This window comes from Actinia tenebrosa, unplaced genomic scaffold (assembly GCF_029948245.1).
Source record: "Actinia tenebrosa isolate PJP-AT-01 unplaced genomic scaffold, QUT_ActTen_1.0 PGA_scaffold8__29_contigs__length_14323225, whole genome shotgun sequence".
Taxonomy (NCBI): Eukaryota; Metazoa; Cnidaria; class Anthozoa; order Actiniaria; family Actiniidae; genus Actinia; species Actinia tenebrosa.
Genome location: NW_028292585.1, coordinates 11,695,331 through 11,721,178, shown reverse-complemented (window position 1 = coordinate 11,721,178; position 25,848 = coordinate 11,695,331). Strand labels below are relative to the sequence as shown.

At 43.2% G+C, this 25,848-nt stretch overlaps 1 protein-coding gene across 4 annotated transcripts; it reads right to left on the bottom strand.

Annotated features, from left to right (window-relative positions):
- Positions 1-96: 96 nt before the first annotated feature.
- On the bottom strand, positions 97-25,848 carry LOC116306281 (uncharacterized). Of its 4 annotated transcripts, XM_089040715.1 has the most exons (11): positions 25,778-25,848; positions 24,852-24,933; positions 24,671-24,754; positions 24,290-24,539; positions 23,407-23,560; positions 5,014-5,243; positions 4,810-4,875; positions 2,884-4,730; positions 1,371-2,733; positions 823-1,284; positions 97-642 (listed from the first exon to the last, which is right to left on the bottom strand). In XM_089040715.1, exons 2-11 carry the CDS (start codon positions 24,915-24,917, stop codon positions 362-364), a joined length of 4,803 nt encoding a protein of 1,600 aa, XP_088896841.1. In that variant the 5' UTR covers positions 24,918-24,933; positions 25,778-25,848; the 3' UTR covers positions 97-361. The 4 variants fall into 4 exon arrangements, with proteins under 4 accessions (XP_088896841.1, XP_088896839.1, XP_088896840.1 ...); XM_089040713.1 differs by having other exon boundaries at positions 1,371-4,730; XM_089040714.1 differs by lacking the exon at positions 25,778-25,848 and having other exon boundaries at positions 1,371-4,730; positions 24,852-24,945.

The window sequence follows — 25,848 nt, the reverse complement described above, 5'->3', positions numbered from 1 at the left end:
AGCCTAAAACAAAGTTGATAATAAAACAGAGAAGAAAGAACGGTACTCAAACACCATGTGACATGTTATCTGTAGATTATCTTCTGATAGCAATACTAGATTGTAGAACGTATTTTATTGACCTTTAATATCATTAATAACAGCATCGTCGCCCTTGCATTACTTCAATTTTAATTTAAAAACCTAATTGTCTTTGAAAATCTAGTCTGAAGTCGAGTTTTAATTAATCTTTTGAAATCATCAAATATCTTCTATTTTAATTTGTATTTATTGTCTGTCTAAACCAAGGACGCACACATAATATCACCTGTTTACAAGGTGTTTACAATTGTTTTCTCAGCCAATACCATGACTATTAATTCTACTTTTCGCGTGATGAAGATTTTTTACCAGATGCTTTTCGTTGTTTTTGAGATTTTTTCATTTTTTGATTTTTGATTTTTTCTTTAGATGGCTTGTCTTGAAGTGTGTTGTCATTCTGCTTTCCTATCGCCTCACAAACCTTCTCTCTTGGGTTGAACACCATTCCACCAGCACACTGTCTTTCTTCTGTTATACCATTATAACAGATGATGAACTTACTGGGATCATGGCTGCTAGTATACACGCCACTTGCTCTTTGCTTGCAAACCTCTTTAGGTTCTGGTGATAGGAAATTCAATATCAGCATTCTCTTATAATTTTGTATGATACTTCGATAGATGACAACAATTTTAATAAATAAGTGCTAGCTGGGTCTAGAATTGATGCAGTGTTTTCATTAAAAAACTGACGAGATGAAACGCATGCGTAGTAGCAAGATGAGTAGGATTGCTTCCTTACCTAACTTGGCCGTTGTCTGTTCCTTTGACACAGTCTGTTGATCATTTTGGTTGGCTTTTTGGTCAGCACTTTTCGCTGATTGTTTCTGGCCACCGGTAGCAGTTTTGGTGTTTTCTCCATTTTGACTGCTGACAGGTTCATCATTTCCTCCCTTTTCTTTGTTCGTAGCGTCATTCATTAAGTGATCTTCAGACTTTTGACTTTCTTTTACCCCATCATGACCCTTTGATTTTTGATCATTAACCACGTTATTGTTCCCTGGTTTTTTAATATTGGTGTCGGCAGATTGTTGCTCCTTCTCCTCAGCCTTCTTATTACTAATTTTCTTTCCTTTACCTTCACTCTTTTCCTCGCTGTTGGTTTTACTTTCTTGGTGTTTACCAAACACCTCACTATTGGTTGGTTGCGAGGAAGGTGAAACTTCAGAAGAAGCACTTCCTGCCTCCTGGTTATCACCACTTTCTGCAATTAACAAAATAGTATCAAGATGGCTACTTTAGACAGCACTTTAACTCATTTTTTTTCTATTGAGAGAGTACGTAACTGACCTTGCTGCACAGAAACAGTCGGTTCTTCCCCACTTTCATCCCCACCGTCATCAGCTTTCATGGTGATAGGCATGCCAGGGTATTTGCTTTGTATTTGCTTCATCGCCATGTCTTGCATCCCTGCTAATGCGTTATTCATGTTGCTGTTGATTTCATCTTGACTACCTCCAAGAACTTGCATGCCCATTGGTCCTGATCCTTTCCCCGTTCCTCCCATTGCTTTCATCCCTCCACCCATTACCGCCATTCCTTGCGCTCCACCTCCCATTCCCGTCATCCCTTGCACTCCACCTCCCATTCCCCCCATTCCTTGCACTCCTCCACCCATTCCCGCCATTCCTTGCACTCCTCCGCCCATTCCCGCCATTCCTTGCATCCCTTCTGCAATTCCTGGCATATCTTGCATACCCCCACCCATTCCTTGCATTTGATTCATTTCTCCCATATTCTCTCCCATAGGCATATCCCCCATTTCATCCATGTAGTTTTTGTGTTTTTCCATTCCCATTTGATTGCCACCATAATTTGATACAACATGTCCTTGAGGCTTGACTGATTCCTGATGTCCGTTTCCCATGATCGGAACCTTTGGTCTATGCAAACTTCCAAATCTGTCTCCACTAGTCATAGGTGAGGGCGTGTGTTGCGGAATGCCCTCTGCTTGTTTTGCTGCAGTTTTATGAAGAGAATTTGGCTGGTCGTCTTGATTTTTAAGTGCATTTGAAAAATCGTCTGCTTCTCCAGCTAAACCATTTTGCTGGCCCATGTTGCCCTCCTTTTGTTCTGGATAAGAATTGGCCATCGATGGGTTATAAAGTACATTATGAATGGCAGCATTGTCAAGTAGAGTCTTATCTACGCCGAGTAAATTGTCAGCTTCATTCATAGAGATCAATGGTGGAGCCATCTTCCTGTTTCCATACTCATCGAACTCTTCACTTCCTGCCATGGGCAACGTGTCTTCAGCTTCGTAGTTTGCGTGTTTGTCATCTTTATTGTATTGTCGGATGATAACTGTTGTTGTGTGCAGTGGTTTCCCCTTGTGATCTGATTCATTGTCGTCATTGTTGATGAATATACCACGATGCTTGGTTTCAGGTGCGAGGATTTCATCTTGAAACATCTGAGCCGCGCCTGAGGATTTTGAAGTGGGTCCTTTCAAACGAATGCGCATGACAGGGACTGGAATGGAAACTGGTTTGGTTTGAATTGAGCTTATGTTACCTTGAGTACCAATAGGTTCCAATTTCATGGGTGCTTGCAACTCACTCTCATTTGATTTTCCCAGGTTATTTGGTTTTAATGCCCCCGAGTTATTTTTCAGGTCAGCCTCTAGTTGCGTAGGACGAGGAGATTCTAAAACCTGTAACGAGTTCGACAGATCGTTATTGGTATTATGTTCTTTTTGAGAAGCAGTGAAATTATCAGTAATATTACTGGATTCATCAGAGTTTTTTTGTGTCTCTCCCTGTGTAACAGTTTGCAGGGAAATGTTGATTTTTCCTATTTTTACCTTTGCGTGTTCGTGTTCTTTATCGTGACTCCCATTCGCCATTGCCGTACTTAAATCGACTGTCTCGTTTAATAAGCTAGTCTTGTTCTCCACCTTCGCTTTCATCAAATTACCGATTAAGCTTAATAACCCAGCGACTGATCCTGCTTTCTGAATGTTGTGATGGATTTTCGTACTGACAACCTTGTCTTGTTTTGACTGCTCGCCTTTCGAGGTACCCTCGCTGTAAGCATTAGATGCTGGTTGGCTGAGATCTGAATTCTGTTCTAGTTTGTTTTGAACAGTAGCTGTAGTAGTATTTACAGGTTTCAATTCATTTCCCTTGTCTGTAATCTGTTTCATCTTGTTATCAATATCTGGAATAATGTTCACTTGGTTTCCAATAACAGGATTCACTTGCTGATTCTTCTTGTTATCAATTTTCGTCCTGTTTACTATGAATAAGATTCCAAAGTTTCCTTCTTGTTTCTTTATATTCTGTGTGGTTTTTGGCTTTTCTTTCTGTTCCTTGTTCTGTTCCTGGGAAATTTTGTTTATCTTGTTAGCACTTTGTGTTATATTAGCCTCTCCGTTTTCAACGTTGGGTTTGTTTAGTGCTAAAGATCCGTTGGGATCTTCTTTATTTAACTTCGCCGTGTTTCTGTGATCTTTCTGTTTCTGTTCCATACTCGTATTGACAGCATTATCTGGGATTTTGCTGCTATTTCTGCTTAGTTTAATTGCTTTCACTAAGTTGATTGCTTCCATTATACCTTGAATCGTCGTCTGCGGTTGATGTTTCTGGTTTGACGTCATGTTCTCCTTCCCGTTCTGGGATTTTGTTGCATTTAGAACTGCAAGATTACCGTTTAAAGCTGAACTGTTTCCTCTTTCGTTATCTGCTTCTTTCTGTAAGTATATAACTTTGGGCTTTGTTTGGTAGCTACCTTTTAGCAGAGATTGAATGTTCACTGCAGGATACGACAAACCACCGTTACTGGCATCGTTCCCTTTGCTGTTTAATATCGGTTTGACCTTCGTGGATGTTTGGATCGTTCCATCGCTCACACGAGATTCTTGGACCATGACCCCCTTATCAGCTACAGTATGAAACTGGGGGTCATCTTCAAACTTGAAAGGGTTCTCGTTGGATACGCCAGTATTAAAACTCATTGGTGTATTTGTCTTTTGCAGCAAAGCTGAAACCTCGCCATTCCCATTTTTCCTCGTGTTTTGAACGTTAAACTGGGCATTATCTTCATCTCCCTGCTCTGCACTTTCAACTGCAGAGACAAAAAGTTTTCCTTCCTTTGGGTTTGTTGGGTCTTTAGTAACGAATTCCCCGCTAAGGTTAGGACCTCGAAACTGTACTTTGACCTTGACATCGAGCTTCTTATCTGGTGTCCTCTTGAATCCCTGATGGATTCTTGTCCCAGCAGCTTTTAAAAGCAATTTTCCTCTGTGTTTCTTCAGTAATTTGTTTTTCCAGTGTCTATGTCTGTGGTGCTTGTATGATCTCAATCCATTCCGGTAGTGATGATGGTGATGCCTTTTCTTATGTGGGATCGTACTTCTCTTTCTTTTCTTTGTCACCTCATTTAAACTTCGGGGCGACATGTCCCTCACTTCCATACTTTCTGCTTCAGTAGACTTGGCAACCCTGTTCCTTAATAATTTATATCGTTTTTCATTTGGACAGACGACATTTCCAGCATCGTCGCATTCTCCTTTCATAGCGTTGAACTTGAGTCCATTTTCACAATACTTTTTGAAAGATTTTCCTTTCAAGCATTCATAATATGCGCTGCAATCTACTGGGTCAGCGTACATTCCATCAGCTTTGCCTGCGCAGAACTTCTCGTCGGCCTCTAAAATGTAAGCAGATCGATAATCAATCGTATTTATATTCTGACTATATACTACGGTAGTCATAATTGACATGGCTACCTGGTCCAGTGTCCTTATTTGATTCGTGACCTTGTCCAAAACACTGAATGCCTTCGGGTGAACCACCTAAAGTAAAGAACGAAAACAGGAAAAGAGGGATGTGTTGGATAGAAATTATAAACCTTTTAAGGCCGGTTATTGTAAACATTTTTTGTACTTCTTAAAATATAAAGCTTCATAGATTTGTTAAGTCTGCTTTCTCACCACGAGTCTCGATCCCCGAGAACTGCACATCACTCGGAAAAGCTTCGTCATTCTTAAGTGTGGTAATGGTTGTTTCCAACTTCTCATTGGTAATACTTGTGAGTCTCACTTTGATTGGAAATGTTACTTTTCCGAGTCCTTCACTGGTAAAGTAGTTATCATCTGTTCTCTTGAAGCAGTACCAGTCACTTGTTACCGTGTTAAATACTTCGACTCCGGCAACAGGTATTCTAGGGGAGAAAATAAGTTACAGTGTAATGCTAAATAGCTCCTTCGGTACGTATCTGGATACAGTCAATTCAAAAAATGTTGTCGTCGAGCAACTCAAGCCTACGCGACTGGACCGAAAGGAACTCTGGGTAGTAATTATTGAAGCCGAGTTGACGGCATAATTTTATCTGACTAGTTATGCCTGGTTTACAGCACGAACGTTCGTAGGCGAGCGGGAAGTGTTGAAGGAGACGTTTTTTAAATGCCTTCATATATTCGAAATTGTGAACTGAATCATAAGTACTTTGTTTTTGTTTCCTTAAACCCAAAGACATGCATTTGATGGATTGTTTCTCGCCATTATTATCTTATTACTAGCGGAGTAGTATAGGGAATGGGGGTTCCAGCGCAATCTCAACACGGGCAAGACCCGTGTCAAAAATCCACCTACGGAAACAATCCCACTCCAAGTGTGGTTGGGGGCAACAGCGCAAATATGTTAGTCTATATATGGAGTGCGAAGATTGTAAGAGAACTTTTAAGAAAGAAGCGGATTTGAAAAAGCATTTGAAAATGAAGACGAAGTGTATGAGCAATTATGATTGTGGATGTGGTAAGAAGTTTGAGACTAAGGTTAAATTGTTTTGGCATTGTCAGGACTGTGAGTACGACTACGACGACCTAAAAAGTGCTTGGTATTAGGTATAAAATATTTCCTATTATATAGATGGAATCCCAAAGCAACTTCAGCACGGTGTCAATACCCGGTAACGGTGAGATTGACGTTAGACAGTTTTGGCGTCAGTCAGAAAGGAAGGTTAAAAGGACTCTCCGAAAAGGTATAGAAGAATTAGGAGCCCTGAAAGCGAGCATAATGGTAGAAGTAAGTTTGTCAAAAGACGAGGTAATGACGACAGCAATGTTGCGATCAAAGTCGTTAGTGATATTAGAATCCACGAATCTGGATAGGTCACTCAGTGAAGCCTTAGAAGCAATAATGGAGTCGCTGTCTAACTACACGAAAGAAGGATCGGGTTGGACAGTAGAGGAGGTTGAAGGAATAGAGATAAGTATGGCCAGGTACGTACCCATACGAGGGGGGAGTTACGTACCGCTACCAACGTGGGTAGAAAGGAAGAAGGCTATTGTAAACGTGAAGAATGAAGACAATCGATGCTTTATGTGGGCAATCAGGTCTGCACTGTATCCAGCAGAGAAGGATCCCTGTAGGACAAGTAAGTATCCCACAGATGATTTAGAGTGGGATGGTGTGGAATTTCCCATGCAGTTGATAGACATCCCCATATTTGAGGAAATAAACGATCTAGCAATTAACGTTTACGGAGTCAGAGAGCAGACGATAGTACCGTTAGTTCTGTCAAAAAGTAAAGGAGAGCGCGTACATTTATTCTACCACGGCGGACACTACTCATGGGTTAAACACATTAGCAGACTATTCTACAGACATACTAAGCACAAAGGCAAAAAGTACTTCTGTGACTGCTGCTTGCTGTCATTTACATCCTTAAATACCCTAAAGAAACACGATGAGATCTGCCGCGGAGTCGAAGAAGTGGCGCAACGGATCCAGATGCCCACCAACAAAGAGCTTTCATACGCAGACCATCAAAAGCAGATGCAAGTGCCTTACGTGATATATGCAGACTTCGAAGCGTTGATAACTAAGGAAGAGCAGAAACGTGGCGCCACGAATAAGGTAGGATTACACGAGATCTGCTCCTTTGGTTACATAGTAGTCAGATCAGACGGTAAAGCAAACCCTCCTGTGATTTACCGAGGTAAGAACGCAGCTAATGAGTTTCTAGAAGCATTGCGAGAAGAGGAGGGAGAGATTAGAGAACAATTAAGATGTCCAAAGAAGATGGAATTTACCAAAGAGAACCAGGAGGCTTTTAACAAGGCAAAAAAATGCTACATTTGCCAACATACGCTTCTTCAGTTTGGAAGACGAGCCAAGAAAGCGTGGGATGAAGATGGAAAGTATCTAGGAGAAGCTCATTTTAAATGCGGGAAGTATGCTAAGAAAGGTGAGAAGCCGGGAAAGCCCTCCACGCACTGCATTCACTGTCACAAAGCATTTGTTGAGGATTTCTATGTGGATAAGGTTAGGGATCACTGCCACATCACGGGTAAATACAGAGGAGCGGCTCATTGGAAATGCAATATAAACTTCAAAGTAAATCCAGACATGGAGATTCCGGTGTTCTTTCACAACCTCCGCGGTTACGACTCCCATTTGCTACTACAAGGAACAGACGGCTCCGACGTCAAATGCATACCCAACAACAAAGAGCGCTACATGTCCGTAACTGTGGGTAAGCTAAAGTTCTTAGATTCGCAGCAGTTTATGGCGGACTCCTTAGCAAACCTCGTAAAGTATAACACCAACTTTCCCATTTCCAGTCAATACGGCGCGGAAAGGAAAGGAGTCTACCCATACGAATACATGGACTCCTGGGATCGATTCAAAGAACCCCTACCACCCAAAGATCGCTTCTACAGCACCCTAAACGAGTCCGGTATAAAGGATGAGGAGTACCAGCATGCGTTAGACGTGTGGGAAAAGTACTCCTGTGAGAACATGGGTGACTACCACGACATCTACCTAAGGTCTGACGTAGTGCTGCTCGCAGATGTTTTCCAAAGCTTCAGAAAGATGGCTATGGAATATTACGGATTGGATCCCGCTAATTTCTACACGGCTCCTGGGCTCAGCTGGAGTGCTTTGTTAAAGAAGACAAATGCGCAGTTGGATCTCCTAACGGAGTACGACATGTATCGGTTTATGGAAGACGGTATTCGTGGCGGCGTATGCGGACCCAGCCGACGTTACGCCCGCGCAAACAACCCCTTAGTAGAGCACGACCCAGAGAAACCAACCACATACATTTACTACCTGGATGCGAATAACCTTTATGGTTGGGCAATGTCACAGTACCTACCTGTGAGAGACTTCGAATGGGATCCAGTGAAGCCGATAGACTTCTACATGCAGGTAGGAAAGGAGGAAGACAAGGGTTACGTCTTAGAAGTGGATCTGGAGTACCCAGAGCGCCTGCACGACGAACACAATGAGTTCCCCTTAGCACCAGAAGCGATAGAGATACCATTTAAGCAGCTAAGTCCGCTGCAAAAGCAAATGTGCCCTGGTTACAAACCGTACAGGAAACTAACTATGAACCTGATGGATAAGAAGAAGTATGTGGTACATTACCGCAACCTGCAGTTCTACGTGCGACACGGAATGCGCGTAGAGAAGATCCACAGAGTCCTAAAATTCACGCAGGAACCCTGGATGCGCCCCTACATTGACTTTAACACGCAAAAGCGTACCGCAGCGAAAAATGACTTCGAGAAAAACCTCTTCAAACTGATGAACAACAGCGTGTTCGGAAAGACAATGGAGAACATCCGCAAGCGCGTAAGCGTAAAAATAGTCAGCACCAAAGAGGAAGCAGAAGCATACGTGTCACAGCCAGGCTTCGTTAGATACGTAGAAATGCTGAACTTCTACGTGATTCACATGAAAAAGGCAAACCTCTTACTAAACAAGCCCGTTTACACAGGCTTTACGGTGCTGGATCTATCGAAGCTGCTTATGTACGAGTTCTACTACGATAAGCTTAAGCCAAAGTACGGAGACCGCTGTCGCCTCCTGTACACAGACACCGACTCCCTAATTCTAGAAGTGCAAACGGAAGACGTTTACAAAGACTGCCTCCCCGACATAGACGAGTACGACACCAGCGGTTACCCGAAGGAGCACTTCCTTTACTCTGCGAAGAATAAGAAGGTAATTGGGAAGATGAAAGACGAAATGTTAGGAAAACCCATCGTGGAATACGTGGGTCTGAAACCAAAGATGTACAGCGTGCTAAAGTTAGACGGCGTAGAAAAGAAAGCTAAAGGCGTAAAAAAGTATGTGGTTAAGAAGGACATTACGCACGAGTCCTACCTCAACGTATTACGAACACGCAAGGAACAGCGGCATAAGATGAACAGCCTGCGCAGCTATGGTCATCAGATACATAACGTCACGCAGGAGAAGGTGTCACTGTCTGCATTTGACGGTAAGCGATGGATGTGTGATGACGGAGTGCATACGATAGCATTCGGACATCACACGATAAGCAGTTCTTCTTTGACGAACCCACGCGTGGGACCATCATGAAGATAATACAAGATGGGCTGACCCTTCTTAGCTATCGCACTTCGGATCTGGTAAGTTTCCAAAGACCAATTAGGATCCGTAGCTCTTTTGGATCCTCCTTCTAATTCACCCGGCTCATAGAGATATCGAACCGTGACATCGCCTAATCTTTTTTCATGGGGGAAGACCGCCCTCGAACTTCTGATGAAGGACTTGTGTTCCACGTGTTTCTTTTTTATGGCATCCTTGGGTTTCATTCCCGTAGCCCTGGCCGCCTCGTTGTTCGAAGCTGCGACGACCTGGGGGAGCCTCTGAGTCCATTCCCTGTTGCGTTTGGAGGGATCTTCCAGCTCTTTCCAATACTGGTACCCAAAGAGACGCTCGGCCAAGGTCTTATTGAATCTTTCGACGATGCTCTGGCCCCTGTGGTACTCTGCTTTAGCTCTTCTAATCTTAGTGTCGTGGTCTTTCAGGGTCTTAGTAACCACGCCCATGAACTCCGTCCCCGCATCCACTTGCAGCAGCTTAGGCCATTTCAAGACGCGCTTATAAACCCTACCTAGGGCTTCTGCGACTTCCCCAGAATCCTTGCTGGTTATAGGTTCGGCGTCCTTGTATCTGCTTGCGATATCGACTACGGTCAAAGCGTACCTATAGGTCTTCTTTCTCACCTTATCGTGCGGCAAGAAAAGCAAATCCGCCTGATGAACTTCATTGGGGGTATTTACGGTGAAGCTGGGCCTGGGAATGTACTTAGGCACGGGAAGATAAACCTGCCAGAGGGTTTGTTTTTTCAACCAGTTCTTAGCCGTTTCGTCTGATACCCCGGCCGCGGTCGCGAGTTTCTTGATAGCTGACGCTCCTCTCCAATAGCCTTCCGGCCCATAGTAAATCCTTTTAAGTTTGTCCTCTACGCGGCCCATTATATGAATTCCAAAACAAGATTGATCTTACGTCCGTTAAAATCCACCGTCTTTCCGTCCACTTTAATGGTGATGTTTATGCTTTCTACCAAATTAGATAAGTCATAGCTCAAAGAAATGGGAGTGTATTCTACTGGGTCAAATGGATTACCTTGGGGCAGAAACTTGGACATAAGAGAAGACTTTTCTCCATTGTTGTAACTATGGACCAAGTCGCAATAGACTTCATAAGAGGATGCGACTTTCCATTTCACATCATATGTACTGCCGCTATTTATCGTGGTACTAGTAAGGCCCAGGAGTTCTACCAATGAACTGTCCTTTAGATTGGCGCTCCCATTATTTTTCTTGAATGTCATTTCATGGGGCAATCCTGTGGTAAGAGTGTATCCATGCTTCGCTAGCTCCTTAGCCAGTGTTATTGGGGTGTAATGGGAATCTGGTATTTTTGGTTTGGTGCCGGAAGTTCCGATGACAAAGCCATTAATTAAATTATACCAAGAATTATACAAAGAGCAACTAACCAACCGAACCTTACAGGCTTTGATGGGAGGATTCAAATACGTGGTAAAGTCATTCTTGTCGCTTTCCAAAAAGACGATCATTATATTAGATACGCCAAAGCCACGCCTCCGGCCAGCCCTGCGACTCCTACAAAGACCAATTCATTGTCTTTTTGTTTCTTAGAAGGCTGGTAGTAATTCTTGAACTGAGGCTTTTTCATTCTAAAGTCGGGGTGTGCTTGCGCATAAAGTTTGAAGGCGTAGTCTGTGTTTTCGAAGTTCTTGTCTGCCTGCATTTTGTCTTGGTAGTTCTTATCCAACCAATCCCTGTAAGCTTGTCTTTTTTCATTCCAAGCTGCAACGTCCCTTTGATATTTCTCCAGCGCTAAGTCGTGTCTCTTTCTTTCGGCGGCACCGCTTTTGTCGCCTCTGACTAATCTATCCAAATATTGACCGCCATAATTAGCTCCTGTAAATGCTAAAGCTGCAATGACTCCACCTGCGACTAAGCTAACCATTATACATTAGGTAGGTACTTTTCCTTCCGTAGATAATCCTTTACCATGATAGCCCCGCCAACGGCAGCGGTCATCTTAGCAAAATTAGCGAAGCTCTTGCTTGGGTCTTCAGTAAAGTCTTCTTTGAGCACTTTCTTACCTACCCAACCAATACCCGCAACGATGGAAGTAATGATAGCTGCTTCTTCAACAGTTTTCAACAACGCGGTTGACATTATATTACAAAGCGAGAAGGTTATTCCATTTCAGGGATTTTGCTTTTTCTAACCTCCACAGGTGCGCGATATGTTGGCGGTTCTACCTTTTTCGTAGCCCGCCATTGTAAGTAAAGGCTGCCTGCTGCTATAGCAACTCCTAACGCGCCAATGACGTACCCAGGATTAATAAAGGATTCGCTTTCGTCCTCCACCTTTTCTTCTTTTTTGGCTTTGTTCTTCCTGTTCATCTCCGCGAGCTTCTTTCCCGCGGCAACTCTGCCTGCAGATTTAGCCTTGGTGATTCGTTGCTCCTCTACTTGAGGGGTTTCCTCCGCCTTCGATTCACTCATTTATATCTAAGGACTTGAAGGAATTGATAAGTAACTTAAGACGACTTGACTAAGTACTTAAGGATGACTTAACTAGGTACTTGAGGCGGCCTGGGTAATTCCCGCGAATGACTTGACTAAGTACTTGATAAGTCACTTGCAGGTGCCTCAGCAAGTGCTGCCTGGAAGACCTTTTCGACTTCTCTGTCCTTCTTGAAGTCCTTCCAAGATGTTCCTAAGGAACCTAGTACCTCCTTCAAGTCGACATGCTGAGCTACGTGCAAAGCCGCAGAGGCGACTGCCATTAACTTACCGCACTTCAAAGACAACCACCCACAGGTTATCTTAAGTTCTTGGGATATGACATAGTCATCTCTTATGTCCTTCTGTAGTTGCTCCACGTCGTCTATGGGCAGTGCAAGTCCAAGCAATTTAGTGGCAAGTCGGATAGCGGAGTCTGCTACGGCGTCCGTGGTCTTACTTGCAAGGGCAGCCTCATACCTCTTATGGAACTTCTTGACTTCCTCTTCCGACAGCTTATTAACCTGCTCATGGGTAAGTTCCCTGCCTATCATTTCTTTACACTTCCCCGAAGACACAAGGATGTTAAGTTGTTCCTTGAGGTTACTTTCATCTAACTGTGTGGGGACTTCATCTAAGAGCTGCTCAATATCCATATACATTAGGAATCATAGATTCCAACCGTGTAGGGAAACCTCAAAGAGAAGATCATCTTGGAATGTTGGTGCGTTTTTAGGTGCCGCATGTATTCGTGCAACTGTTCCTTGGATATCTCGCCGCCGTAGTCGCTTAAGATGGTTTCCAGATCACTCCGGCTCGGAGTATAAAATACGACAAGTGAACCTATGTTTTCCCTGAAGGGTTTAGAGACACTGGTAAGCTGCTGGGAAAGCAACCAAACGCTAATGTTGTCATGTCTGCCGCTAAAGGCGAGCTTCACTAATTCGGAGGTGCGCCTTTTTACGTCGTCCCCACAGGCAATGTCATCCAATATGAGTAAAGTCTGCGTATCTTTAGGGAATTGCTTGTGCCAGAACTTCAAATGGCTGGATAACTCGTTAGGGTCTAAAATATCTACGAAGAAGTCGTCATCTTTCACTCCTATACCCGTCCAGGTGCGGTTATTCACGTAGGTGGGACAAAGCAGCACTATGTAGTCAAAGCGGTATCTAAAGGGTCCTAATAGCTGCTCTACCACGAACTGGGTCTTTCCGCAGCCGGTGGGTCCTACTATCAGAGCATTGCAGGGAATATGGTTCGGATCCATTATATATACAATGGACCCAGTGGACGCAGTAAGAAGGATTGCCGCCGACGCAAAGGATAAAAGAGACACCATAGAAATGCAAAGGGAAGAGATAGACCGGTTAAAAGAGCGCGTACAGGAATTGTACGATGAAATGTGTGGTCTGAAGCGTGCAGAACGGTTTGGCGCGCTTTTGACAATGGCGGGCTGGGCTAAGGAGTCCATTAAGGACTTCATTCGATATCCCCCATAGATATATGGACTGCATTACGTGCGAACTACCTGCTGACTGCATCATCGTTACCCCTCCGACGCCTCGTAAGAAACACAGCTGCTGTCACTGTAATAAGGTATTCTCTGAAGAAGACTTCGTTGGACATTGGTGTCCCGCGGATACTAAAGCACAAAGGACTTTAGACGACGTTCGAGAAGAGTAAGAGGTCGCAAAGAAGATCTTACTAAGCCCCAGCAAGAGGAATTAGCATAGGTCTTTCTTTTTTTATCGTTATTTTGTTAAATGCTGCAAAGAGGTCTCAAGTAAGGGTCTATCTTTTATTGTTATTTTGTTAAATCATCACGATCGAAGAATGGTTAACATGATTATCTTTTTGCTGGTTTCAACAATGAGAAAGAATGATACCTCATCTTTTAATGGGGGCTTAACAAAATAACAATAAAAGATAGGTCCTTACTTGAGACCTCTTTGCAGCATTTAACAAAATAACAATAAAAAATAAGGTGTATATAATGGAGTGCATGCGATGTAATAAATCTTTCAGCAGTAAGCAGCGACTGCAATACCATCTTTCCAAGAAAGTCTGTCAGAAGACCGTAAGTACCCTTTGCGGTGACTGCGGTAAGGAACTGTCCACTGTACAGGCCCTACGATATCACCGCGAGAACAGAGTCTGCCTCAAAGACCGTTGTCTCCGTTGCGATGAACCTCACTTCGAGGAGAACTGGCATAAATACCGCTGTCGTCGTTACCACCTCGAAGATGTCGTCTGTGAAACCCACGGAGACTTAGCCGAACGTTGTTGTCCCCACGAAACCTCCCGGGCGCTCACGCGACGTAAGAAGGAAATAGACCAGACCTTCGTATGCTTTGACGACGTCGAGGGCGTGAGATGGGAAGACAGGGAACACTGGGACGGCATTTGCAACCGATGTGGCTGTATACGTAGCGGTCAACATATTTGGTGTTGCCTGTACGACGGACCCAAGCCCTTAGACCATTACCTTGCTGTAAGAAAAGCATGGAAAAATGAATAATATATGATGTTACCTTACATCGCAGCGTTCGCAGGAGGAGCCTTAATTTACCATACTAATTACATGACAGAAAAAATGAGGTCCGACATAGCAGACCAATACTTAACCGCCCATGAGGATGACTTCTAATCACAAAGAGGATTAGCATCTACCTTCCTTTCAACGTCGAACTTCCATCGACCGTTAACCTTACCATGACTGCGTATGTGTGTGTACTCTTCACCTTGAATGACGTACCGCACGCAGTCAGGTGCCCATAAAGTGCACTCTTCATTGTCATGCATCAAGATTAACCTCAATCGGTTGATATCTTCAAACATGACATAATTTTTTATTTTGTAAGTTTGACCAACGGTCAGATTACGCCAGTGTGTCTGTTCAATGATCATTATACCTATGAAATATTCTTTGGTGAGTCCTTAACGCCTCCTGCGTCTTAAAAGCCTTAACACACCAAGGACAAGGTACACGAATGCCTTCCGCGTAATGGTCGATCTCCCTACATATAAGGTCGTAATCGTTGCACACCATGGTTAGGTAACCATTTGCCTCGTATTGTGTGAGTAACGCCTCTTGTTTTGAGGATAATACGCCGTTACCCTTAGGCGTCTTCAACTCCAGGCATAACCCATTATGTTTTTTATGTGCATTAAGGACTAAGATGTCGGGTTGCCCCGCCTGATACCCTTTCTGCCAACATACTATCCTTTTGCTAGCTGAGTCCTGTAGTTCTCCAAGACCTGGTGCGAGCAGTAGGATAGGGTGGAATCGACGTATGTAGTTTACGACCTTCTTATGCAGGTCAAATTCATTTTCTATTTTGAATACCAACTTGTTAGGACCGTCAAAGCGCCGCTCTATTTCATACTTACCCGTTTTCCTGAGGGTAGGGAGAACGTCACCTAACACCCATTTTCTGAACTCCTTAGCTACGGACTTTTCAGATCCGAATATTAACTCATAAAGACCCATTTCAGTGATGTAAACGGAATGTGGTTGCGCATTAAGGGTGTCAGTCAGATTTACACCCTTTATAGACCTCAAAGTTACCTTGTTTTCCTCTGAGACGTGATCAGACGCCGCTTTTCTGGAATTTACGTAACCCAAGGCATCAGCCACGGACTTTGCTTTGAAATAAAGTTTATCGCCTTGCACTATGCATTGCAGTTTGGTGTTGTTGTTTTCGAATACGCGAAGCATTATATACGTAAGGGATATTTTATCCTTTCTTGGATGAGGGAGCGCAGCGCGCGAATCAATACGCAACGCTCTTTAGCTGATTCATTTCTACGCTCAACTGGGCGTCAGACACCACGAAGATGTATGCGTTGATCTTGTCTGAGTCGCCTGCGCTAGCGTTTAAGTCACGCTTGATTTCCAGGGTAATGCCGTCCTGGGTATTTACCAGACGCAATCCCTGCCCATGTAAATCCTCGTCGTTGGTGGTTCGCATGTCAATCCACAGTGCATACTTATTGGTAAAGAACTCACCGGGTGCAACTTGATCCCCAAACTTTCTTTTTATTTCCCTGTAGATGTCTGAGGGCTTCATTCCCTGCGAATACACCTTATTTGGAACTCCATTGATGCTAATCCCGACGTTGGTGATGCCGGGGTTATGAAAGGCTTCAGAGTCGCGCTTACCGGCTTCATAAGGCTTAATAAATACCAACATCAGCCCCGTAAGACTACGACGTGGTAAATTAATGCTCTGAGTAATTACCGCGTCTGTCTTATCCAGGAAACTAAAGGTTTTGTACATTACCGCGTGGTCGTACAAGAAAGCCTTTCCAGCACTGTATTCCATGCCAGCGCTACGTGCTAGATCTTCGGAGTGTATGGTTTCATACTGCAATTCCAGGTTGGTAATGGCGTATGGATGAATACTTCCCGACAACGCAGTGCTTAACCCGCCAATGATGTTAGCCATGTTGGCTAAGGTCACTTCAAACTGCAACTCACTCAACTGTCTAGGATAATAAACCCCGTGGCTGGTAATAGCCTCAAAGTCCAATGGTATTACGTATTTAGTACCATAGGCTGTCTTGATGGCCTTTGCATCTGCCACGTCAGTTGCGTCGCCAGAATGGGTAGGTTGTGTCTTGGTGGGAGTCCTAACCTTACGTAATATTGCGCTACCGATACCCTGCTCTATTTTTTGTGCCCTTTCGAATGCAGTCAGCCACAGATCTTTGTAGGTGGTGTACAGGTCATAGTTGTTTAAGTCTAAGAGGGATTCCCCGGCGAACTTTACTCGCATCTTTGAAACGATGTTGCGACCAAGGTTGTTAACGATAATCCTTTCATCTGTGGGGCTTGACTGTACCGCTAGGTCGAACCTTAAAGCCAAGGTGCCAGGAACTAAGACTAGGTTATCCGTTAGGCGGGGCACGCCTACGTACAGCGTTTCTCCAGGTTTAGCGCTGCTGGGGGTAAAGGTGACCCGGTGAAAGGTGCGTTCTGCTTTCAGTCCGCCAACCTGCTTAGGTAATACGTTGGGGTTTAACTTTGAGCTTATCATATATAATGGAAGTAGAAGGTGATTTTGATCCCCTTACCGAAGAAGGTCAAGTAGACATTAACGATGACCAATATGATTACCTAACCGCCGACAGCGAAAGAGACGGTCTAACCACCGGCGAAAGGGTCAAAAGGAATTACGGCGTTAGCAGAGCAAGTAGCGTTATGAGGACCCTCAGGGGCATGTTTAAGACCAAAAATCCAGGCAAACCCATTCCACAGCGCTTTGAAATGACAAATCTGGGGCCTGTCCCCGAAGCCCCCAGCGCTGCATGGCTTAGTAAGGTTCAGGAACAAATGGATGAATCCATGGAAGAAACCCCGGACGACTTTGATAGGATCAAGGAAGAATTCCCAAACTGGGAACCAAACAAAGTCCAAGTAATGTTCGACGCGGATAACGAATGGGGTAGGGAAGTCATAGTAGCAAGGTTAAATAGGTCTAATGCTCGTCCATATGTCATCAGGGACATAAATGGTAAATACTACGCAGATAAAAATATTCCTTCAACCCTTAGAAAGGCATTAGGAGAGCCCAACTTACCCGAAAGAATGAGAGAAAATAGTGAGAATATTGACGAAGCCGTCGAAAGAGTTAAGGCCATAATGCAGTGGCAACGAAAAGGTCCTGAGGCGATAAGGGAAGTAGAAGAGCTAAAGCAAGCGATGGAAGAAAGGGAAGCAGATTACATGCGGCAAAACCGAATGCTTCTCGATGCTCAAAGGAGAGAACTTGACGACAAGAATCAACGCATATTAGAACTTAGAGAACAAAGAGACATTTCTCTTCGCGAAAAAGACGGCGCCAAAAGGGCATTCAATCTTGCTCTAAAAGACCTGGATATGAGTAAGGAAGAAGCTAAAAACTTGCATATCACCATAACCGGCTCTTTGGAGGAACGGCGGCAGTTGGTTGCCGAAATCAACACTAAGGAAGAACAAATCCGGCAAAGAGATCAGGCCATCGAAGACCTGGAGGGGCAAATAGAGCGGCAGCAGGAAATAATCAATGACCAAACTCGCCCCGAAGAGGAAAGGGAAGCAGCTCAAAAGGAAGTAGAAACCCTTCAGGAAAGAGTCGCGGAATTACAAGCGCAAAAGGACAACCTGGAAAGAGAATTGGGACTTACCACCAAGGAAAAGGTAAAAAGAGCCCTTTTGAAGTATGGCGTTCCACTGGCATTTGCGGTCGCTATTAGCACCGTAGTAGGAGTTATCCTATCCGCGCTTAAGGCTACAGGCGCGGGCGTAAAGAAATTAGGCAATGGACTAACGGACTTGGGAAAAAAGATGGCAGCCGGTCTTCCTGGGCTGCTGGGTTCGGTTGTTTCCTTGGCACTTAGGGCCGGCGGAGAACTGTTGAAGTTCGTGGGGAATAACATTTGGATCTTGGTCGTCGCTATTGGAGTGGTACTCCTGAAGAAGATGAGGGGTTGATCTTATCTGGGTACGTTACTGGAGGCTTATCGTCGTCGGGCGCCCGAGGCGTCCTCGACTGGGGATAAGTAAAGATAGTATTCGCGCCGCCTTGATAATGCGGAACTAGCGGTATGGCGGTCATGGTGCTAATGGGCTTATGATTCCAAATAGCATCCGGTGGAGAAGATCCCACAGTATTTATTCCTATGCGACCACGAGTTGCTATGGTCTTACCTCCATCGCTGGGACGAATTTGCAGCTTTGCATATTGGCAATTGGCTATCATATGAAAAGTCACCGGCCTTTGATCTTCTCCGCTTACTGGAGGGGGCTCCGAGGAAAAATGAACTGGGTTCCTATTGTTTTTTTTTTTTTTCTGTAAGGCAGTAATGGATGGTCATTCTCATCAACGATCCTAAACCCAGCATTGCACGAATACCCCGTATTAAGGCTAACAGTACACACAAGTAATCCCACGCCTCCAACCTTCACCCAAAGATCAGTGTCAAACCATTCATCATTTACGTACTCCTTCTCCTCTAAGTAATAAAGAAACCAATCTTCCTTTACATGTGGGTTCATATATTTCAGCAAACATAGTTTGCTTCTAGAGACTAAGCACCGTAAAAGTGCTAATGGTCTTGTGGTTATAAGCCGTGTCTCTTCGATTTTCTATGCCATTCACGCAAACGCTCCCAGAATCGTCTACGCGTATTTGCAGCTTTACCTTCCCATGGCAATCGGCGACCATGTGAAAAGTCCAAACCGATAGATTTTCCTCGCTGGCTGGGTTGGGCTCTACGGAAAAATGTACAGGCTCCCTGTTGCTCGTCTTCGCGCGCATAGGCTGCAGTATGCCATTCTCATCCAGGAACCTAAAGCCCACGTTCGCATGGCTGCTCGTGCCAATGCAAATGCTACAAAGGATTAACTTCTTTCCTGAGTAGTTCAGATCTACAGACATACCTGTGACATCAACCCAAGATGCTTGGGTGTATTTTTTCTCGCCTGTGTAAGTCGTATAGACACAATCTACTCCAGCTACGTAGGGGTTGTTCATCGCCATATATAATAGCTCAGACCAATGCTTGCAGCTGCTAGACCGGCTTTTAATAAGTTATGGTCATATTCCTCAGGTATCGCAGGTAGGACCTTCTTTGATGGTTTCTTAACTGTGGGTAGCTTCGTTTCGTGTGACTTTTTTGGCTTCTCTACGAAGTGAGGAATGTTCCTAAGAGTGTCAGAGTTCACGTCGTTCACCCCAAACTTCATATCCTTAGTAGCTCGCTGCAGTTTGTTGTTGTATCCTACTACAGAACCAGTATTTATAGATAAATTACTAGGCATTAACCAACAACCCGGGGCTACTGCATAGTCCAACCTCGCCTTAGAATTTTGTATGGCTAGTTGGTAACGCTGTACGCCCTTGCTAATGTCGCCCTCCAAGATTGAACTTTCAAATAAGATCAAGGCTTCGGCTCGCGTTTCTTCTGCGGCGCCAGTATTTCCGATTATGCTGGATCGGGTGTTTACCTGAGCTCCAAGGATAGAATACACGTAAGCTTCTATGCTGCGGTTTAAACGGGCAAGGCCGGCTTTGGTTAGTCCTTTACCTTCTGGGGGTATGAAATTAAGATATTGCTTTGTTTGCTCGTCGTTGGTAATTTTGATAATCAGTGGATTAGCCCCTGCATACTTACCGCCCTCGTCTTTGAACAAAGGTCCGTCTCTAACTTCCTTAGTGGTCTTAGCGTTTGGTTCAAAGAAGGTGCTACTGTCGTGAGTTTCTTTGTGATACCCAGTGTTCCATCGTAGATTCAACGCATGAACTTCCTTATCACTTAGCTCGTTTCCACCAATCCCCCAATAAGCCCAAATATGTCCCAGACCATTGTTAGCGCCGGCAGTGCATCGGAAATCCTTCCCTACAACGTCAAACTCCTTACAAAGTCTGTCATAAGCCGGCACGCTGTATTTATTATCTCTTGGATAAAACGTGGCATCTCCCGGCAGCGCAATAACACCCATTTCATGCAGTATTCTTCTAACCGTGAAGTGAAAATGAAACATAAATATTGAATTCTTCATCAAGCTTGCGCTTACACCACAGCCGCTAGTGGCACACCAAACTGCAAAGTTTAGTTGCTGCGGCCAATAACGCATGTTAGGACCACTTAACCATTCATGAGATTCCTTAGCGGTGGTATGAATAATGGGTACGTCTTTGAAGATATCCCGCACCTTTAACGGAAAGGAATGCTTGTTAGAAATCCGCATGTTCAGCGTTAGGTCCAAGCTTGGGTGTTTATCAAATGAAACTGCGGGTATCGGATAAGTACTGGTACCAAGCAATAATTCCTTTGACCAACTGGGTTCAACATGCGTTGGCGCTGGCGTTGGCTTATGCATTGGCGAATGCTTCAGTTGATCGTCTATTTGATTAACCAGCGTAGGCTTCAAATCCTCGTTGCTGTACATCCTAGAGCCGTTATAGTAAATACCATCGGGTCTTCTTTCGAACTTACTGGGGTCTGCACGTGGAATCATCTTCCTAAATGCTCTCCAATTCCAGTAATCCCGGTTGTCGTGATGTGGCTGCTCCTCAATATCATTCCCAAAAGCGTCGTACATTAGTATATATAATGGATGTTATACCATCAGCGCCTCCACTTTATCCTGAACTTCCTAAGGAACCTAACGAATTAAACGCTGAAAACTTTCGTCTGAATAAAGCGAACTTAATCCTGGCTTACTTGGAAGGGCAGACAAAACACTATGAAAAAGTTAGAAAAAAGTACGTCAGAGCCCGGAGTACGCTACATAAGATTTCGATAACTTCAGGGTCCATATCTGTTGTGTTAACGGGCTCCGGCGTTGCTACTTCGCTTACTGGACCCGGAATAGTCGTTGGCGTTCCTTTGGCCAGCGTTGGGGCAGCCTGTGGTATTATTTCGGCTGTTGCTACGGGCATTATGAAACAGTTGTCAAGCAAAATATCAAAACACGACACGACAATAGCTCTGTCAAGGGCTAAAGTAAATACGATCACTGACCTTGTCTCAAAGGCTTTGCGTGACAGAAAGATAGACGACGTAGAATTCTCGCTTATCTTAGCCGAAGAGGAAAAGTACGAGAAATTAAAGACGGACATAAGGAATAAAAAAACAGTCGTAAGAGATCTTTCCGAGGAATCTCGCAAAAAGATCTACCAGGAGGCAAAAGAAGAGCTTCAAAGAAAGCTTGCTCAGTAAACATCTACTTTGAAAAGAGCAAAACAGGATTCTATTTACATATTGAACGCCGGCTGTCTGGGTCATATGCGTAATCAAATGTCTGAAGCTATCATTGACGTCGGCACATTCCTGAGCGCCTTAACAACCAGCGATTTTAAAAGTGAATATCGAGTCTACTTTCAAACTTGCTGGTTGTTAAGGCGAAGGGGCATGATCGGAATGTTGTCTATTGTTTTACACGTGAACAACTCATTGTTCTTCCTAGGCACGCCACTTCCGCCACGTGAAAGTAAAACCCCGCCTCGCAGCTGTCATATTATTACGTCAGTCGCCTTGGAATCCATCCTAACAGGGGGTGGTTGGGGTCAATTTTGTAAAATATTTCGTAGATTACGTCAGGGTAATAAGGGATATCCTTATCCAGCCGACAAAACATCCACTCGGCTCTGCTCATATCAGAAACCTCAGGAATAGAGTTACCGGTAATTTCAGACAAAAGATAGGGAATAGCTTTGTAATATTTCCCTAGCTTTAATTTTTTCAGCGTTTTCCGTAGGCTTTGTGGCGTTGGCTCTTCTAAGTGGTTCATAATTCTTTCCATTACTTCGTCGTCTAAATATACCGGCCGATGACCTTGAATGTGACTCATCCAGTCTCTGAAGTATTTTATTCTTTTGTATGGGGTCTTCTTACGGCCTCCATTAGCGTAATACTGCTCTTTGGTAGCATTTGGTACGGCATTACGAATATTCTTACCACACTCGTAACACTGTGCTGACGTGTCGTCTTCTATTTGCATTTTCTTACCACAACAAATATACTTATTTGGCTTAGTAGGTACAAACTTGGGTTTCAAGCACTTTACACAGAAATCATAAACAAACTCTTTACAATCTTCGCACTCCATATATAGACTAACATATTTGCGCTGTTGCCCCCAACCACACTTGGAGTGGGTTGTTTCCGTAGGTGGATTTTTGACACGGGTCTTGCCCGTGTTGAGATTGCGCTGGAACCCCCATTCCCTATACTACTAGCGGGAACAATTTATTCAGAACGAACATTTAAACCGCTTCAGTGATTTTTACCCATATTTCTTTCGGTCCAGTCGCGTAGGCTTGAGCCGGTCGACGACAACGTTTTTTGAATTGACTGTATGCATACTCAAGATATCCGATCGGGAAGCATTGAATTTAGACAATAGATCTCTAGCTTTTTTATTGCATATTATGTGTCATGCATCTCTTGAAAATACGATTCTTCGTTTGAGTGTATCCATATTCATCTTAACTTGCGCAACCGTTAAACAAAAAATGATACTCTAGGGAATGACAAGTGGTCTTAAATGGCAAAACATTATAAACTTAAATAATTATTTCTAATTTATTAGAATTATAACACGCGCGCTAATTGGCTAGAAGACTATTTGAGATATAACGTGCGCGCTTATTAGCTGGCTACTGTGTCAGAGAGCATGCTCGCTCAAAATCATTCAAAATATTTTATAAAATTAAAGTACCTAACAGGGCTTCTTATGTCTCATTATTGTGATATAGGCACTCTAGGAGCTGTAAAGCGGCTTCCAGCTTGTTTCTATCACAGTACAGAGACATGCACGTGCGTTTTATATTCAGGCTTAAAAGGAGGTCTATTGAGGCTCGAATATAGTTTAAAAGAATAGAATTCCTACCCAGTCATGCTCCAATTTAAACCAACGATTAATGACAGTGCTTCCTTTGTAGGAACCCGGTACTCTTGGACTGCACGCCAAGTTAGGAAAAGTACGTTTGAGTCTTGTAAAGGCAGCTCTAGACTAAAAGAAATCACTTACTTTGAGTTCCTTGCCTGTAGTTTGAAATACCATTCATTGCTCCCTGTAAATTTAAACTGTATGTAACCCACAGTGCCTGTGAGTGAAGGACAGTCTATTGCTTTCATAGTGATGTCCCATGCTCCATTGCCGGGTAAATACAGATCAACGTCACCTAGAAATGCAATCGACCACATGGTCAATCCAAAAAGATTTTTCAGATTATTATGCCATACAACGGAGACATCTAGCGAAGCTTAGGAGAAAATGAGAAAATGAACTAATAGAAGGAATCTCTGATATTCATACTCATAACCATCATAGGCACCGTTTGATGCTATACTTAGAATCACATTTGCCATCTTTTGTTTTTCTAAACGCCTGTTTGCTCCCGTTTTAAAATTTTCTATTTATTTTATTTTTATATTTTTGGGAAAACATTTGGAAAACATAAGAAAACATGAGCAAAAAGCGTAGCGCCGCACAGTTCGCACATGTAGAAAAACAAACGATCAAATAAAGAATCCCAAAAATAGCATCAAACATTCTAAAATAGCATAAAAGGATACTCGTGATGGGGCACGAGGATTCCGTCTCTTAAATCATTTTCTCTTGCTGAGGTCGCATGGATTGCCGTATACACCTCGGGCCTGACGGCAATCGAAAGGCAAACCGCACTTACGGGTTACACAGCATAGCGTTCTAGCCGAAAATTCTATCCGAATCAGGGGTGAAACTAGGACGGTTCCCAGACCATTCTTACAGCAAATACCTTGCACCATCTGCGACGCAATTCGATGTAAAGTTTATAATTTTATTCTACTCTATCTGGTGCTATCGGTGTGTTAGTTTACTAACTTATTACAGTTGATATATGAACACAATATGACTGCCAGTTACATACTTTGTTTACAAGAGCCACACAAATCATAAACCATTCCCTTCAGGACCCCATTTACGGGGGTCGTTCCTTTGAGATCCGGCGCTGATGGATTTCCTGCTCCATGGATTTCAACACACATTCCACAGCCTAGAGACTTCTGATAGTCTTCTTTACTCACGGCTATTTTAATCCAGTCAGCTTGACTGGCCAGCGGCGATGGAGGGTCTAAAGAACAAAGTCCACCGCCTGGGTACTCACCATAAAATGTTGCCTAAGTAACGATGACATGCGTAATTAGCAACAATAACAGCTTGGCAATCATTTCAAGGTTTTTCTTGCTATTTATTAGTTCTATATTGGTCCCTACCATCTTTTGTCTGTCTGTCCACCGTCGAACCTTACCTTTCCCTTTGATGTTCTTGTGAAACGGTTGTATACCGCTTTAACATTTTCCATAGTGGTTGACCGTCTAGATCCTGTGACAAACTAATTCCAGTTCAAAGAATATAAGCGATTGGATAGATTGAATATTTCCACACAGTGCTACCTGACTTAACAACAAGTAATTGGTTGGGCAGTTTACCTTGTTCTGGTCAGCGGCTGCATAGACGAAAAAAATGACGATCACTACTGTCGTTTTCATGTTCATTGTTGTCGAATTATTCCTGGAAAAAAAGACAGCGAAAGGTTTTTTCTTGCTCTAGTTTAGTGTGCTGTAGAGTGCAGGCAGTTTGTTCTTATTTATGAGTATTTCAACCATCTACACGTCACCATCATCAAACCCTAAGAACAATCAAGAGTCAAAAACCTTTCGACCTTCAACCTGCTTTTGAGTAAACATGTTGTTCTCCTTCCTTTAATTACACCATATTTTCAACTATCGTTTACAACTAATACAAAGGTTTCTTAGACTCCAAAAAAAAATCTTATAACGTGTATTTTTTAGGTTTTTTAAGTTGACCGGCTGACATTAGTTGACAGCAACAGTCAAAATTGCACCCCAAAAAAAAACACTAAATTGCTATCAATAATTGAACACCTTAAATCCAGTAGTTATTTCAGAACCTTTACAAAAATTAGTTCATAGTTTTGATTTTTTACTTTAAAGTTCTCTTAAAAAATTCAAATCCATTTTTTGTAGTTAATTTTGTATTTTCTTCTTTTAAGGCAAATTGGATTATTAGTAATTAGATATTAGTAAAATAAACATGAGAGCGTCGTTCATCAGTGAACTAATTATCTCAAAACAATAGACGATAATTCTTGTCAAGCAAAACAATTTGTCTCGTATTGTCAAAAATACACAGAGAAACATTTATGCTAACACCCCACTCATTACTTAATTGTCATGAGAAAGAAATGTTACAGCATTCATTTATACAGGGACAATACTGAAATTTTTTGTTCTCCTTCTAAAGGCAGTTTTAAGATACGACATCATTTTGACTTAATTTATTGCGATAATATTGTTCTATATTATTACTTATATATTGCTGCTCTTTAACGTACCTTAAATTCTTTAGTTACAATTCATCAATTGCAAAAAATCAGTTTTTCTCTGTGTTTGATTGTCATTCCAT

Bases quoted from the DNA above. Each gene is read 5' to 3' on its own strand.
- LOC116306281 (XM_089040713.1), bottom strand. From the start codon at position 24,917: ATGAACATGAAAACGACAGTAGTGATCGTCATTTTTTTCGTCTATGCA. The intron at 24,755-24,851 runs GTAAACTGCCCA...AACTGGAATTAG, and splicing joins CAGCCGCTGACCAGAACAAG to TTTGTCACAGGATCTAGACG. The intron at 4,876-5,013 runs GTGAGAAAGCAG...TCTTTACTTTAG, and splicing joins CTCGGGGATCGAGACTCGTG to GTGGTTCACCCGAAGGCATT.